Here is a 14,455-nt window from a genome sequence, read left to right as displayed (position 1 = left end):
TTTTATTTACTTTGTGTAGGAAATTGTTATTTTCTCGGCGTTGTTGGTGCCGCCCTCTGAAGATTTGCTCAGAATCGGTCTTGTTTCATGGATATCCAAAGAGTTATACTCTTTGTGGATATTCCTCAATATTAGACATTGGCCTATTATCCTTATTCCTATCTTGTTTTTATTTCTTGATAGTTCATCTAATTTTCTTTAATCATTAGTCATGACCTGGAAAAGATTTTTCCACTTTTCTCTGATTTTTGTTTATTTTACAGGCTTATTTTTAACCTCAGCCATAGTTTTCTTTGGATTCTCGGCTATAATAAGCTTTATAAACTCTCTTTGAGATTTGTTTAAACCAAAAGCATGTTTCGCTTGCCTCGCTCACTCAATGTAAACATCTTTTCTTACCTTCTAGGAATGGTAAAAAGGTGTGTGTTACCAGATACTCTACCAATTTTGTATTAAATCATTGGAATTGACTTTTATTGTCGAGATTGATAATTGCTTCAATATACTATTGGATCTTCTAATGTAAAAAAGGTGAGTACACTGATATTCATTTCAAATTATTTAAATTTTATTTCAAGCAATGCCTTCTTACCTTTATTTTTTTCGTTTCTCTTTAGTTCAATAACATTTTTTTGTAATTGTGCTCGATTAACCATTAAATTCAATGGAAAATTAATTAATACAAATCATCGATCATGCTGGTTAAGATCAAGCAAGATAGGATATGGATGGAAAACAGAAAAAATCTTGTAAACAATGTGGTTCGACAGTATTTGAGGAGATCGATGCTCTTTATTATTGTTCTGTATGTTCGACTCAAGTTACTGGGTTAACTATTGAAGTAAGTCATTTCGATGGCGCGGTCAGTACATTACGAGAGGTTCGAGATAAAACCACAAAAAGAAAAGCGGCTGATACTGGCCCACCCTGGACCACCATGGAAGCATTTAACGTTATTTTAGCTCACCAATGCTCTCAATTGGAAGATAAATTAAACCTTGGACCTCAATTCAAATGTGTTCTATTCAGTTTATGGGCTGAATATCTATCTAAATGTGAAGTCGCCTTTACTAGAAGAGAGCAATCAAAACCAAAAGTCAATATTACCTCCCATTTAAGAGATATTCAACTAATAGATCAAGGTCTCGAGAAAGTAACGAAGCCTTTAAGTTTGACTCATAAATCAAGAGAGGATTTAAAAGTTGGAAACACTAAATTGCTACGAAACATTATTATCGGGGATCTAAATCGGAGTCACTCTGGTAGTCCAAAAACTGGTGAGCCTGAAAACAATTCTCTTGTCGCTCATACTGAAAATCTTGATATTGCCGATTCACTTGATGACATTGATGAAAATTTTGAACCTGAAGAAAAGTTGAACCTAGAAATGGAAACTGATTTAAATTTCAATAATATCTCAGATGGGCCCGCTGATTTCATGTATGGTAATGATCCTATTGACTTCCATGCAAATGAAAAGAAGCCTTCTCTTGACGAACGCTCAAACTTTTCCAGCATGTTAACGATTGGTGTATCAGAGCCTGAATCCCTTTTCAAGTCAGAATCTATTGAATCTACACTAGAGGATTATAATAATGGTCTTTCATTAAAAGGTCCTCGTCAATGGAAAGCTAAATACAAAAGTAAAAAGAAGGAGATAAGAAATGTTTTAGAGACATTCGATAAGGGTGGTAATTTCCATGATTTAGTCAATGAATTAGATGCAAAATATGGAAAATCAAGCAAACTCACTAATGGAGATGCTGATAATAGCCAATCTGAAGACGATGAGGCTGGTTTTACGGAGGAAAAGCTACCTGATATGACAAAGAGAAGCTTGCTAATAAAAAAAATTGTCAACAAAGACAAAAACGGTCCAGCTATACTTCGAAACACCGACGATATAACGGTGGAACGAATGACCATTCACAAAACTCTACAATTTATTTTGTTGGCATTCAGAATCTGTAATTATAATATTCATGCAAGTGATATAATCCATTGGATTAATTTGGGTCATTTAACCTTTTTCAATGCTCCAAAGGTTCTTCCAGAAGAATGGATTCTTCTACCTGGTGGCGATGTAAACGTTTTGCACCCTCGTAAAGTTGTGAATATTGAAGCCTTAGAAAGAAATACAGTGACATTAAAGAAATTTCTCTTCATTCAAAATCTTCCTCATCCTAATTTTATTGAGATGTTGAAGAGACATATTTTTGAACTAAATCTACCCTTCCAATTGATAGATATAGTAGCAAATGTGATCGACTGGAAAGTTATAGCTAAAGCTTCTCCGCAATTCAAGATTGACGAGAAGGCTAAAATTATCCCATGTTATGATGTTTATTCTTTTTGTTCAATAGTTGTTGTTCTTAAGAAATTATTCATTCTTAATAATGAAATTGAATTTCAAATTTCTGATTTCGTCCGAGAAAATTTTCATGATTCTTTTATCTGGAAAGATTGGCTTGATCACACTCGTGTTTTATGGAAATTGATGAATCACCATTACTTGCCTATCAACCCATCGTAAGTTTAATATTGATGATAACTTAGATTATGTATGTGAATCAAACTTATCTTTTCTCACTTTCTCTTTCAGGTTGGCTCTCAATGTGTTTGATATTGAAGTTGTTCGTGTACATCGGGACAAAATATCAAATGCTATGTTCGGCATAGACTCTTCATTTGGATCGAAACGTATGTTTTGTTGACTTCTAGTTTTTAATTTTTTCACCGAAATTTGTTTTCTGTTTCCAGGTTATTTTTTAACTAAAGACTTCAAAAGCAATTTATCCAGCCTTATGGGGCAATCATTCGAAACTGATAGCTGCGCCATTGATCTACCACCTTTTACAGTTTACCATTTGTACGAAGCTAAATGTTTTGTTAGACGTCGTTTAAATGCTTTGAACCGATCATCACATATTTTTGAAGAAAATTTCACGAACAAATCAATCGATTATTTGTTCAGTGAAAGATATAAATTTGTTGGCATCGAGGCTAATAAACTCAAAGCACATTCGCGAGCAAAAAAAATAGCAGTGGAGACAGCAATTGAGGAATGGCCTGAACCATTGCAACTGCTTCTAAATTTAGGTTCATTCATCCTGAATCGGCCACCAAAAATGTTCGCACCAATAATTAATAGATTGGATTCTTTGGTCAAGGATTTACCATGAATTAAGTTTTGTGCGATAAGATTGATGATGGGGAGTGTTGTCCAAAATTACTCAAAATCAGAATTTCACGTTATGAACGCTCTTCCAGTTATAATTTTCAAATTTTTAGTTAAATCAATTAATTCCAGTTAAATTAACGTCTAATGATTCCAAAAAATTCCATAATAAGTTAAATATGGACTCTAATCATGATCTAACATAAATCAATTCATTTTTTATATCAACTTGTAAAATGTAATGAAATTTGTTTAATTTACCGAGTATTAACAATACAATCAAAAATTACCAATAAGTTGCGTGAAATTTTGACAAAAATTGATGAATATGCAGAAAAAAGTATATGAAAATAATTTTCAATCAACCTATTGTCAATGCTGTTCATTAAAGTACAAAATTTATTTACCAAATATCAACTTTAAATAGATTCAAATAGATTATCATTCAATTCAAGGTATTTAAAAACTAAACAAGCTTAAGAGAAGATGATAGTCAGCATCAAATTCATTTAAAAAACTAGTCAATGTGATCTACAATTACTGAAAGGGCAAAACTAAAGCTTTGACAGGAAACCTCACTAAAATCTCGTAGAAAAGAACCTGAACGAGGATCGAAGATCAAAATCAACTCTATAGTCGAGTAAACACAACTCATCAATTCTCTGTCAGTATATTTATTATAACTAAACATTTGGAACATATATCAAGCGAATGATACTAGAATAGGCACAAGGCATGACCGCGACAAGTGTTAATAAATTTTCACAAAACAACGTTTAAATAAATGTTAATCAGCAAAACTTTAATCATAATTATTGTCCACCTTCAGCAGGCACATTCTTAATAATATCAGAATCACCAGGGTCAGTAATGCTAAGAGAACAAACTCTGAAGTATTTACCACATGCTGTTCCTAACTCGATATTGTTACCAGAATAATGGTGAACTCCAGCTTTTGCCAACATAGCGTAGTATTCGATTAGACTTTTCCTTAGAGAAGGTGTGTTATTTGCGATTATAACTAATTTGGCTTTGCCTGATCGTAACGTTTTCAACGTTTGCTTGTATCCCATGGAATATTTTCCACTTTTCATTACTAAGGCTAGCCTGGAGTTGATACTCTCCATAGCCTTTTTGGACTTCTTATCGGCGGCAGACATTTTGAATAAGTTTGATGTTATCTAGACACGAAAATAAAGAAGATACTGTTAGACTAGATCAAAAGAACAATAATTAAAAGGAGTAATTAATTAAAATTAGCAAACTTACCTGTTAACAATTAAAATTATCAAAACAAGAACAAATCAAATTGACTCTTAATTCAGAATTCAGAAACACACAAATTTGTTTTTTCCGTTTCCGAGCAAAAGTTACTGCAGCTCCTCCAAGTGAGAATTTTTAGCGCTAAATTTAAATTGAAGTGCTCGACTAAAGAGTGTAAATAGCTATTCTTTAACTAATCAATATCTCTTAGATTTTCCTCAGTTAATATTAATCGTGATAATTTCAATAATCAAGAATGAAACGCTATTTCAAATATGATTAATACACTGAGGTCAACAAAATTTGAATTACACTGATTTTAATTAAAAACTCAAGTTGACTGTCATAATAAAATCCCTTAATTCAACAATGAAGCTTAGAGTTGATCCCATTCTGCTATAGTTTTGCTATTCTAAGGTAAAAAACCACAAGTTCAGTCAAATTAATTTATCAAACCATTTCAAACATTTTTCCGTTCTGCCCTAAATCTTGCTAGTGCAATTGGAATTAATTAAAAGTTACGATTTAAATGTTTTTAATTCATTTATTAGAGATTGAAAAGATTTTAACATTGTTTTAGAACAATTAAACGATAAATTGTCAGCATATTTTAAATTTTATGAATATTGGGTAGTTTTACATTTAACTAGTAAATTTCTTGTTTTATAATTTTAAGGTGAAATGTGCTGCAACAAAAAATGGGGTAAATATGTATGCATGATTACAAATGACCAAGCCGCAGCTAATAGACAGAGTATGGGTTTGATTATTTGGCCAATTCCGCCTCAATATCTGTGACGAAAGTCTAGAGAGAAAAAAATAGAAAAATTAGCAACATGATATGAGAAATCTAGGCAGAGTGCTGATGCAGAAGGAAGTGAGCATTCAATTACCTTAGGCTCATCTGTTGGAGCATAACGTTTAACTGGATTTCCTTTACGATCAATCAAGAATTTAGTGAAATTCCATTTGATTCCGTTAGTGATGAAACCTCCTTTCTTGTGCTGCAGCCATTTCCAGAGAGGATGAGCATCTTTTCCATTTACATCAACTTTATCATAAACATCCCATGTAACTTTATTTTTTAACAAAAATTCCTTTATGTCAACGGAACATCCAGGTTCTTGATTACCGAATTGGTTACAAGGAAATCCAGCAATTTCAAGACCTCTATCCTTGTATTCATTGTAAATGTCATTCAGTTGAGCGTAGTTGGCTCGAGTTAGGCCACAGTATGTAGCAACATTTACCACAATCAAAACCTTGTCTCTGAAAATAAAAAAATGAAATCACGGGGTGAGTAACAAGTCATGGAGCTTTTAGGAATACAACAAATAACGATAAACAAAACATACTTGTATTTATCCATGGACACTGGAGCACCATCCAAGTCGGTAGCTTCGAATTCATAGACAGTTTCAGCATTTTTCCAATTTTCAGTCATTGAAGAAGCCTGAAATAACCAAATAAACAACGTGAGTTTAGGTTTATTACTAACAATAAAAAATGGAGGAAAATGGTAAAGAAAATAGGGACTAATAGTTTAGTAAATGAATGGAACAAATCAACGTGTAAATCATAAATACTAATAAATAGAACGGTTAGGTAAACAAAGGAGTAAACCGGAAGGAATAAATGACTTCGAGTGGTTAATATTTTTTGGAATAGTTAAAGGTGTAATTGACAAGCTAGGATGCTAGAAGCATCGCATAACTCAAGTATAAAATGTCATTAATGGCAGTAAATGAGAAACAATTATTAATATCTTTAAACACAGGGCAAATGAAGGTTTAACCAAAGTAGCTAGAGACAACAAAAGAAATCAATATGACACAAAATTATAAGGCTTACAAAAACACGTTGAGATGTCAAAAGGCCAAGTGTTACTGATGGCCACAACAATGATTTACTAAACAATCTTATGCTCACCATTTCACTGTTTAAACGTTTAATATAATTGTCAGTATTAAACAACAAAGGAATAGAAATTGCAGCTAGAAGGATTCCGGTTGAGAGTAGAAACCACTTTTTAAATGATAACCGAGAAGGTGGTATGGATAAGTCAGACTCTTGTTCATCCATTTATATATAGAAAAATTTTCACATGGAAACCGAATAATTAATCAGATTGTTGATAGCAACAAGAGCAAGAAAAATAGCTAAAATAGAAGAAGATAGGATTATTTTGTTTACCAAACAATCTGGTTCACTTGTACCGGGTTTACAGCTACGGTTACCTTGTTGATGTCTGACTCAATCACCTGTTTAAGATACAACATTGGGTTTGAAATATTTCCTACTAATTTTAATTACCGAATTTGCTATTTTTAGTCAAATCTAATCATATTTACAAGTGTATAAAAAATTTTGATGGATGAAAAATCCAATATTTAGGTTTTTAATGCGTGTTGGTTGATAATCAATTAGATAATCTAGTGAGAGCAAGTCAAGAACGAGTTGCACTATTAACTAATTCTTATATTGAACCAGATCTCATCAATGAAATAGCAATTTAATTCCTTGTATTGATTGAGAGAGCTGTAATAATTTTCTTCTCTGTAAATAGCATTGAAATCTAAACTCACAGCAGTTCGGTGCAAATAACCTTGAACACATGATCAGTAAAGCAAATGTTACATTTGATTCAGTTTAAGTTACAATAGTCAATGACTTATCAATAATCCTGGAAATCATAATTATATCATTATATTAATTAATTATAATTCTCGAGACTTCCAGAAATTATTTATGATAAATTTTCCCTCTTTTCAATCAAAATGTAAGTACAAACCGAGTTTGATTGAAATTGTCTGTTAAGTGCAATAATTTGAATATTCTTGGTAAAAGTTGTCAGACTCGTCTAAGGGTAAACTTTTAAGGGACTTCAGTGAAATCCCATTAATCTGTAATCTTGGACCATTAGTTTTATCACTGCTATCAATTAAGTTGATTTCAGCTTTCATTCAATTTACATGCATCTTGAAATAGACATTTGCAAATCATAGATCAATGGAAGTTGGTTTTATTGATTCAAGTCTCAATTTGATTGAATGTCCATAAAGATGAAAGAAGATTTTTATTTTTTGGACATTTTGAATTTAATTATTCAATACATTGGACCATTCGTATTTAACTCTTAAACTTGATCAATTTATTTGCACATTGTTCACAACCGATTAAATGTTAATATACACCTTGGGCATTTAACTTATTTGCGTGACAACCTGGAATTAATGAGGATTGTCAGACAAAATGCAATGAAAATATCGAAATATTATTATTGTGATTGTTATATAACTTTACCAAAGGATCCAAATTAGTCCATGGCAGCTGTAAGCATTACAAACACCAAATGCATCATCACCATCAATCTATTGAAAATCATTGCAATAATAATCATAATAATGGCACACCTTCCTTACACTTAATAAGTCTCAATTTGTCATCTTTAACACATCTTCAGTCTAACAAAATTCAACCTTGATTGTTCGCCCAACTTTCATCGACAGGTTAATCCATTTGCACGCTATAATACAGCAATTATCATAATAATTGTTCACCTATTTCTTGATTTCTTTAGTTCCTACCTCTGGGTACAAAAAACAATCAACACGATTATATTAAATCATTATTATTATCCAAAACCTTATTGTTATTTGGTAGATAAGTGACAAAAAATAGTTAAATCATAGATTTAAGGCAAAAAAGTTAATATTTTATTCATCGGTCGAGGATTCAATTTTCAATTTGTGTTTCACCGTTACCAGACTTGATTTTTTACCATCACAATCAACTGGTTGGGCTGGTCCATTTGTGACCATAGACGATTCAAATTGGTGTTTAGTGTAACTGCAAGTTGAACAGTTTGATAAATTAACCTGTTTGGGTATGTTAGAAGCGGTAATGTGCCTGAATAGAAAAGAAAAGATAATCAAAAAAATTAACGTTACTCAAGGTTTTTCATTTTACTATTAATTTTATAATTTATTCAACCAACAATAATTGTAAACCTGTCATCAAGTTCATCATCAGTACTGTATTAGCTTAATTATGCCGCCAAATCACCTCGAAATATCAATTAATGCCTTTGAGATATGCTTTTCTCAAATCAAAACAATGTTTCAATCTCAACTTACAGCTGACATTGTTTTTCTATTTACAAGTGCTTACAGACTCAACAGAATCAAATCTTTTATTAATTAAAGTTATGTGATTAATTTTCTATTCTATTGCTTCAATGATTGTAAATAATAAAATAATTAATAGTAAGTATTATCTTAATTAAACCTCAAATTACCTGTATTGTTGCTCCATAATAGCCTTCTCTATCCTTTTATCTTTAGCTCGCCTATTTTGGAACCAAATTTTAATCTGATTCTCCGTCAAATCCAGTAAATCAGCAAGTTGGAACCTTTTACCACGACTTATATAATCGCAAACATGATATTCCATTTCCAGTCGAAGAGTCTGTTCATGAGTAAATGTCGTTCGCTGTCGACGAGGACCACGATTCTGTCGTATTGGACCAAGGCTGTTGCTACTGTTATGATGATGACCGTTATGGTGGGGATGATGAGGAAGGATATATTTCCAGACTTGTTCAACTAAAATATAGAAACAGAAACATCAGTTTATTACCAAAATAGTTTCAACATTGTACTCAATTCAAGTGCATACATGAGGTAATTATATCTAATATATAAATCAGTTAGAATAGCTGTTTGTAGCAATTCTATGTGAATTCAAGAGAGTTTGAAAAAATTTAACTTTATAGCAAATATTTGTAGATCTATTTGATGACACTCGAGGTCTGTTTCAACATTCAGATTCATTTTAAATCAACTTCCATAAGATGCAGATGAGAAAAGGCAATTAATGTGCTATCGATGACTGGTGTGAGAAACTTTTCACATAAAAACAAAATGATAGGTTTTCTGTAAACTCGATGAGTTGAAGCATATTATTTTAACTTTGATTATTCAATGAACCTTATGATACAATTTAAATATTCATAACTTGAAGACACCTTTTAGCAGTCAATCATTTTTCAGATATTTAATTTAAAACCACAATTCCCATGAATATTATCTAATACCTTTTTCATCCGTTTCTTTTCAAGGTTCATCTAATTTTTAATTCTACAAATTTGACGCAAATTACTGGTTGATTGTGTTGTTATGCTGATTGATTTCTCTAGTTTAAATTTTGGAGGAGAGACAATTAAGATCTATCAAAATTGATGGGTCAAAACACTGGGCCTCGCGTAACCACAGTAAATCAATGATAATTTGAAAAGACTGGAAGAACAAGGAAAAAGCATTTCCAAAAGAGTAACCGATGGTAAAAGAAGAAAGAGAAAAGGAAAGCGAAAACAACCGGAAGATTAATTGATGGTCATAAGGTAAGCAGAGCAATGAGATTTCCGATGATTCGGAACTGATTTAGCTCTGCCGAGTTAATGATGATTAGTGTGGACTCATCCCAACTCTCGGAAGTGTAATCCTACCAAAAAAGTGAACCGTGGCCAAAGAGCCGGATGACAATGATCTAAATTTGAATATTTCACTTCGTATCTTCTCTTACCTCAAATTTAGTCTCCTTTGTCTATACATAAAAAGATGATCCAAAGGTTTTGTTTAAGTGTAATAAGTACCTCTTAACTTTAGCTGAGTTGAAGGGTTGGATGAATTTTATGTGTTAGGCTCACGAACGGAAATTTGTCTTCTTTCTTTAACCCATATACCTACATCATCTTTCCTTTCTTTCTTTCTCTCTCTCTCTCTTTTCTCTCTCTTTCTTGCCCTCTTCGTTCCGGTTGGCACCCTCTTAACACAGCACTTTGCTTTTGGTCCATTTAACTTTGTTGACCTCAACCGAGATACAAAATATCCACATACTTTGAAAGCGCTACAAAACTAGAGTAGTAACCTTTCACTCTTGTATCTCTAGGTTTCAACAGCAAATTAAATCCATCCTTTGCTTTGCTTCCGTGGATGAAACAAAACTGTTTTTACCTTTATCATTGTCTTTATTGATTCACTTGATTGAACACAACTGTAAACACTTCCGATTGTATTTGGGATCAGTAAGCATCAAAATACAAAGATGTATACAAAAGACATTACAATTTGTATCACTGTTTGTAGGTTAAGCTTAAAACTAATCATTCTTCCCTTTACTTTCCCCAGTTTCACTATCATCATGAGGGGTCACAATTAATGGTTTTAAGCAATAATTGGCTATAAAATTAATGGACTCTATATTTCAATACAAATCATTTTCTTGGTCATTTGTTTCATTACTTTTCACCTCATAAACAATCCATACTTGATTATTAACTGATAGTTAACACTTTCATCACTCATTTATCAAACTATTTTACATATTTTATGTCTAGATCATAAGCTTTGCTAAAAACATTGACAGATTGTCGAGATTAAGATTCTAGGTCAACAAATTTATTCATTTTCATCACCGTTTGCATGTTTTAATATTCAAAATTAGCTTCAACACTTTAATCCCTCTGATTTATGTCTAGCAGTTAAAAAGTTCATCAATGTTTCATCAACTTTAATAACTTTCTAATTTCTCATTTGCAGATTGATTGAATGCATCAAATAAAGACAACTTACCATTTGAGTAAGGTAAAAGTCGCCGGTAATCATAATAGGCGGGATATGTTATATATGCTGTTCCAGTTATTGTTGACTGAAGTATGGCCGTGGCTGATGGTGACGATGGTTTCGATAATTTTCTTGATGAACTTAGCAGATTTTCAATGGTATAATTTAAAACTGAAGATGGCGATGAATCGGTTGATGATGATGATGTTAATGGATTGATTGGCTTTTTGTCGCAAACAAGGGAATCTTGAAGACTGTCCTTGTCATTGTGATGGATCAGATGATCACTTGGAATTAATTCACAAGTTTCTGTTTGGATGGTTGATGAAGTCAGTAAGGAATGTGCAAGTGGCGATTCAACATCAACAATTTGAGATTCACGGGAATCATTGGAAATTTCAGTTATATTATCATCAACTATATTCTCACAATAACTTGGCATGTTGATTTTTGTTTATCACAATTTCACGAACAAGTTTTGGTTTGCAGTTGGGATTTGTCCGAGTAATAACAATATCAATAATAAGACAATAAATAACGTTCAAATTGGTCAAAATCTAGAATAAAAATGATTAAAGATCGACTAGTTGAGGAGGAGCTTGAAAACAAAAAAGAGGATTTACCTAAAGTAAAGGTAAAGTAAAGGTAAAGGTTACCTTTGTACCAAATCGTATAGGAATGGTGCGCAAATCCTATTTTGTATATTAACTGTTCTTTTCGATTGCTTACTATCATAATCATAATTGTCTCATTAACATGATACTCTTATTGAACTGTCAACCTTATGCTCCAATCAAGTCGAAAGGAAACTTGCTGTGAACTTTCATGATTTATTCATCAATAAAATTCGCGATGAAATCATGATAAATCTTATTTTCTGTCACCTAGTTTTGCTTAGTATTTAGTTTAATCAATCCAGCAGTTAAATTTATAATTTACTTGAGCCAATTTTGATAAATCGATTAATTTATTTCAAAATTAACGATATTCAAAGGGATCAGCTGGTTCTCAGCCGATAAATAACCGTTGGGTATCAATATTGATCATTTGTTTTTATTTGTGTTAATTCATAGATGTTTAATTGTTGTAATTGTATCCTTTTTTCTTTGATGTTATTACACTTCTAATTGTTATTTTTCTTTTAAAATTCTGTTTTGAATCAGGATTCGTAATAACACCAATCGGACATTTGAATTGGTAAGATATTGAAATTTTTTCTCTATTTGAGTTTTCACTTTAAGTTTATGCTCAGGTTAATATTGGTTTTTATTGTTGAATAATATCACAAATAAATAACTATTTATTTTCAAGATAATGATATTGTATTGGACCACAACTACAAGAAACGAATTACTGAGGTGAAGTATTAGAAAGATGGATGAGAATCGGTGAAAGATAATGATGAGGATGAGAAATAGTTTAAGTTGAAATGAGGAATACAGATTCTGAATGGGAGTTAAGTTAATATCCAGCATTGAATCCAATTGATATAACAGTCACGCAAAAAGGAGTTTATTTTTTACTTTTTTTTGATCATATTTTCATCCACTAAACATATAACATCTATGCTAGTATATCTCATCACAATCAAATAAACACGCTAACAATAAAAAGAGAGGCAGAGAAAGGCTATTAAATCTTTAACCAATATCTATCATTAACAATGTTTAACTTAAAAACAGTCCAGCTAACCAAGTTTTAATTTTATGTCGTTTTAATTAGTGGCGAGCCTTTAGGCGTCATTTAAATTTCAACGTCCATTTGTCCAACATGCTCACCACATCAAATGAGTATCTCAAGCATTAGTTGTTATTATTTATGATTTTATTCATTCTTGATTTATATTTCTTATACAGATTGACTAATTTTTTGTGTTCCTTTTCCGAGGCGATTGATTATTGTTTCTATATGATGGAAGCGAGAGGATTCAATCAATAAACATTATGATGACGATGAGGATGATTATTATGATGAGGATGCAAATTATATTTTAATGGAGCCAAGCTGAGAGTCTGAATATTACTTTTGCTTTGGTGGGATTAATTCCAGATGAGAGATGGCAAGAAAAGAGCAACAAAGATGAGAATAGATGGTGATGAGGATGAGAAAGCAAGAGGAAGAAAAAAGGATAATCGAAGCCAATCATTTGCGTGTTAAAGTTGAACCTTTATCGCTATAATATTGTAAAACTGACTGGTTAACATGGTTTTTTATACTTGAGACAATTTTACCTTATTTTGCTCTTGTTTCTGGAGCTTTTTTAACCTTCAAAATGAGAGTAACCTAATGCAATTGAACAAAGGACCCATCATTGAGACTCCTATTTTTGTTATTTTCATTGTTGTTGTTTATAATGATAAAAATAACAATATTAGGAAGATGATGATGATTTGATGTGAAAAAATGTATGTGAAAAGGATCATCTGTTTAAAGCAATGCTACAAAGGTTTTAGTATTAATACTAGGAAACAAATTTAAAAGGAATGGTCCTATCATCAAATACAATGTTATAATTGTTAATTAACATAATAGATTGATCCTTTGTCAATTATTACTGTTCATTCAAGTTATTTGTATCTGATTCCATGTTTTTGCTAAATCATTCATGAATCAAGTCAACTTGAACAAATCTGTGATACAGACTACAGATTTCACAAACTACAAACCTAATTCATTTGTATTAAGCTTTAATGACATTTGAGCTTAATCAAATTTCTCAAAATTATACTTTGATTGTGATCTAGTCTTCGTGATAGGCAAATTCAACATAACTTGACTTTGATTATTTACTTGAACCTTGACTTACCGATAAGAATAGAGTTTTCATCGAGTTATAAATAGTGATCAATTTAAATTTCAGTGACCAGAAATTGATTAGTAGATGATTTAGCTTATTTGAGCGCTCAACTATTATGGGAAATGTTAAATTACAGCATAGAACAAAAACTTGATGATTATTCAGTTGATCATTGATACTCAATTTACGTGTTAATAAGAATAGATTGTAACCGTAGCAAATGAGTGATTAACTGGATGAAGCTGATAAAAATGATCAGACTGACGTATTAAATATTCAGACAACCCTAAATTGATTAATTTTGTTTAAAATTGCTGCAATATTACAAAATGTATTAACAAATCTATTACAAGACAGATTTCGCTTTCTGTTCAGTCTGCAAAGTCAAATATTGTTGAAACCCATTCCATTTTATATTAACGAGCAAATGATTCAGCAACAATTAAATTTTTAATATCACTGATTACCATACAACGATGATAATATATATGTAATATAATAATTTTTGTTGAAAAACTATTCTTAATTATATTAAGGAACAATGATAATAAAACGTTAATGTTTAGCATTATTTGCTTATGAGTAGCTTTTAAT

At 31.5% G+C, this 14,455-nt stretch overlaps 4 protein-coding genes and 1 long non-coding RNA gene across 6 annotated transcripts; 2 read left to right on the top strand and 3 right to left on the bottom strand.

The window, feature by feature from the left end:
* The first annotated feature begins 109 nt into the window (after window positions 1-109).
* TAF1B (TATA box-binding protein-associated factor RNA polymerase I subunit B) lies at window positions 110-3,470 on the top strand. Its single transcript, XM_015936537.3, has 4 exons — window positions 110-531; window positions 618-2,529; window positions 2,603-2,700; window positions 2,761-3,470. The coding sequence occupies exons 2-4, from the start codon at window positions 725-727 to the stop codon at window positions 3,180-3,182; spliced, it is 2,325 nt and encodes a 774-aa protein (XP_015792023.1). The 5' UTR covers window positions 110-531; window positions 618-724; the 3' UTR covers window positions 3,183-3,470.
* Window positions 3,471-3,953: 483 nt separating this feature from the next.
* RpL30 (ribosomal protein L30) lies at window positions 3,954-4,495 on the bottom strand. Its single transcript, XM_015936555.3, has 2 exons — window positions 4,448-4,495; window positions 3,954-4,359 (listed from the first exon to the last, which is right to left on the bottom strand). The coding sequence occupies exon 2, from the start codon at window positions 4,336-4,338 to the stop codon at window positions 3,991-3,993; it is 348 nt and encodes a 115-aa protein (XP_015792041.1). The 5' UTR covers window positions 4,339-4,359; window positions 4,448-4,495; the 3' UTR covers window positions 3,954-3,990.
* A 470-nt stretch (window positions 4,496-4,965) lies between these two features.
* LOC107368679 (uncharacterized) lies at window positions 4,966-6,487 on the bottom strand. 2 transcript variants are annotated; one of them, XM_015936550.3, is made up of 4 exons: window positions 6,293-6,487; window positions 5,797-5,894; window positions 5,335-5,710; window positions 4,966-5,246 (listed from the first exon to the last, which is right to left on the bottom strand). In XM_015936550.3, the coding sequence occupies exons 1-4, from the start codon at window positions 6,371-6,373 to the stop codon at window positions 5,208-5,210; spliced, it is 594 nt and encodes a 197-aa protein (XP_015792036.2). In that variant the 5' UTR covers window positions 6,374-6,487; the 3' UTR covers window positions 4,966-5,207. The 2 variants fall into 2 exon arrangements, with proteins under 2 accessions (XP_015792036.2, XP_015792037.2); XM_015936551.2 differs by having other exon boundaries at window positions 6,371-6,487.
* Window positions 6,488-8,134: 1,647 nt separating this feature from the next.
* LOC107368806 (homeobox protein rough-like) lies at window positions 8,135-11,011 on the bottom strand. The gene is made up of 2 exons (XM_015936693.3): window positions 8,739-11,011; window positions 8,135-8,350 (listed from the first exon to the last, which is right to left on the bottom strand). Exons 1-2 carry the CDS (start codon window positions 8,891-8,893, stop codon window positions 8,158-8,160), a joined length of 348 nt encoding a protein of 115 aa, XP_015792179.2. The 5' UTR covers window positions 8,894-11,011; the 3' UTR covers window positions 8,135-8,157.
* A 1,066-nt stretch (window positions 11,012-12,077) lies between these two features.
* LOC107368807 (uncharacterized) lies at window positions 12,078-14,432 on the top strand. Its single transcript, XR_001570215.3, has 2 exons — window positions 12,078-12,261; window positions 12,921-14,432. It is a non-coding gene; the product is annotated as an uncharacterized LOC107368807 (long non-coding RNA).
* Window positions 14,433-14,455: the final 23 nt, after the last annotated feature.

This window comes from Tetranychus urticae, chromosome 2 (assembly GCF_039701765.1).
Source record: "Tetranychus urticae isolate SD_2017Ah chromosome 2, NJAU_TeUrti_SD_1.0, whole genome shotgun sequence".
NCBI lineage: Eukaryota > Metazoa > Arthropoda > Arachnida > Trombidiformes > Tetranychidae > Tetranychus > Tetranychus urticae.
The sequence above is the reverse complement of the archived record's forward strand: the minus strand, read 5'-3'. Positions and strand labels throughout refer to the sequence as shown.

Bases quoted from the DNA above. Each gene is read 5' to 3' on its own strand.
- LOC107368679 (XM_015936550.3), bottom strand. From the start codon at position 6,373: ATGGTGAGCATAAGATTGTTTAGTAAATCATTGTTGTGGCCATCAGTA. The intron at 5,711-5,796 runs GTATGTTTTGTT...TTTTATTTTCAG, and splicing joins GTGTCCATGGATAAATACAA to AGACAAGGTTTTGATTGTGG. The intron at 5,247-5,334 runs GTAATTGAATGC...TTTTCTCTCTAG, and splicing joins CTCCAACAGATGAGCCTAAG to ACTTTCGTCACAGATATTGA.
- TAF1B (XM_015936537.3), top strand. From the start codon at position 725: ATGGATGGAAAACAGAAAAAATCTTGTAAACAATGTGGTTCGACAGTA. The intron at 2,530-2,602 runs GTAAGTTTAATA...TTTCTCTTTCAG, and splicing joins TACTTGCCTATCAACCCATC to GTTGGCTCTCAATGTGTTTG. The intron at 2,701-2,760 runs GTATGTTTTGTT...TTCTGTTTCCAG, and splicing joins CTCTTCATTTGGATCGAAAC to GTTATTTTTTAACTAAAGAC.
- LOC107368806 (XM_015936693.3), bottom strand. From the start codon at position 8,893: ATGGAATATCATGTTTGCGATTATATAAGTCGTGGTAAAAGGTTCCAA. The intron at 8,351-8,738 runs GTAATTTGAGGT...TTTTCTATTCAG, and splicing joins ATTATGGAGCAACAATACAG to GCACATTACCGCTTCTAACA.
- RpL30 (XM_015936555.3), bottom strand. From the start codon at position 4,338: ATGTCTGCCGCCGATAAGAAGTCCAAAAAGGCTATGGAGAGTATCAAC.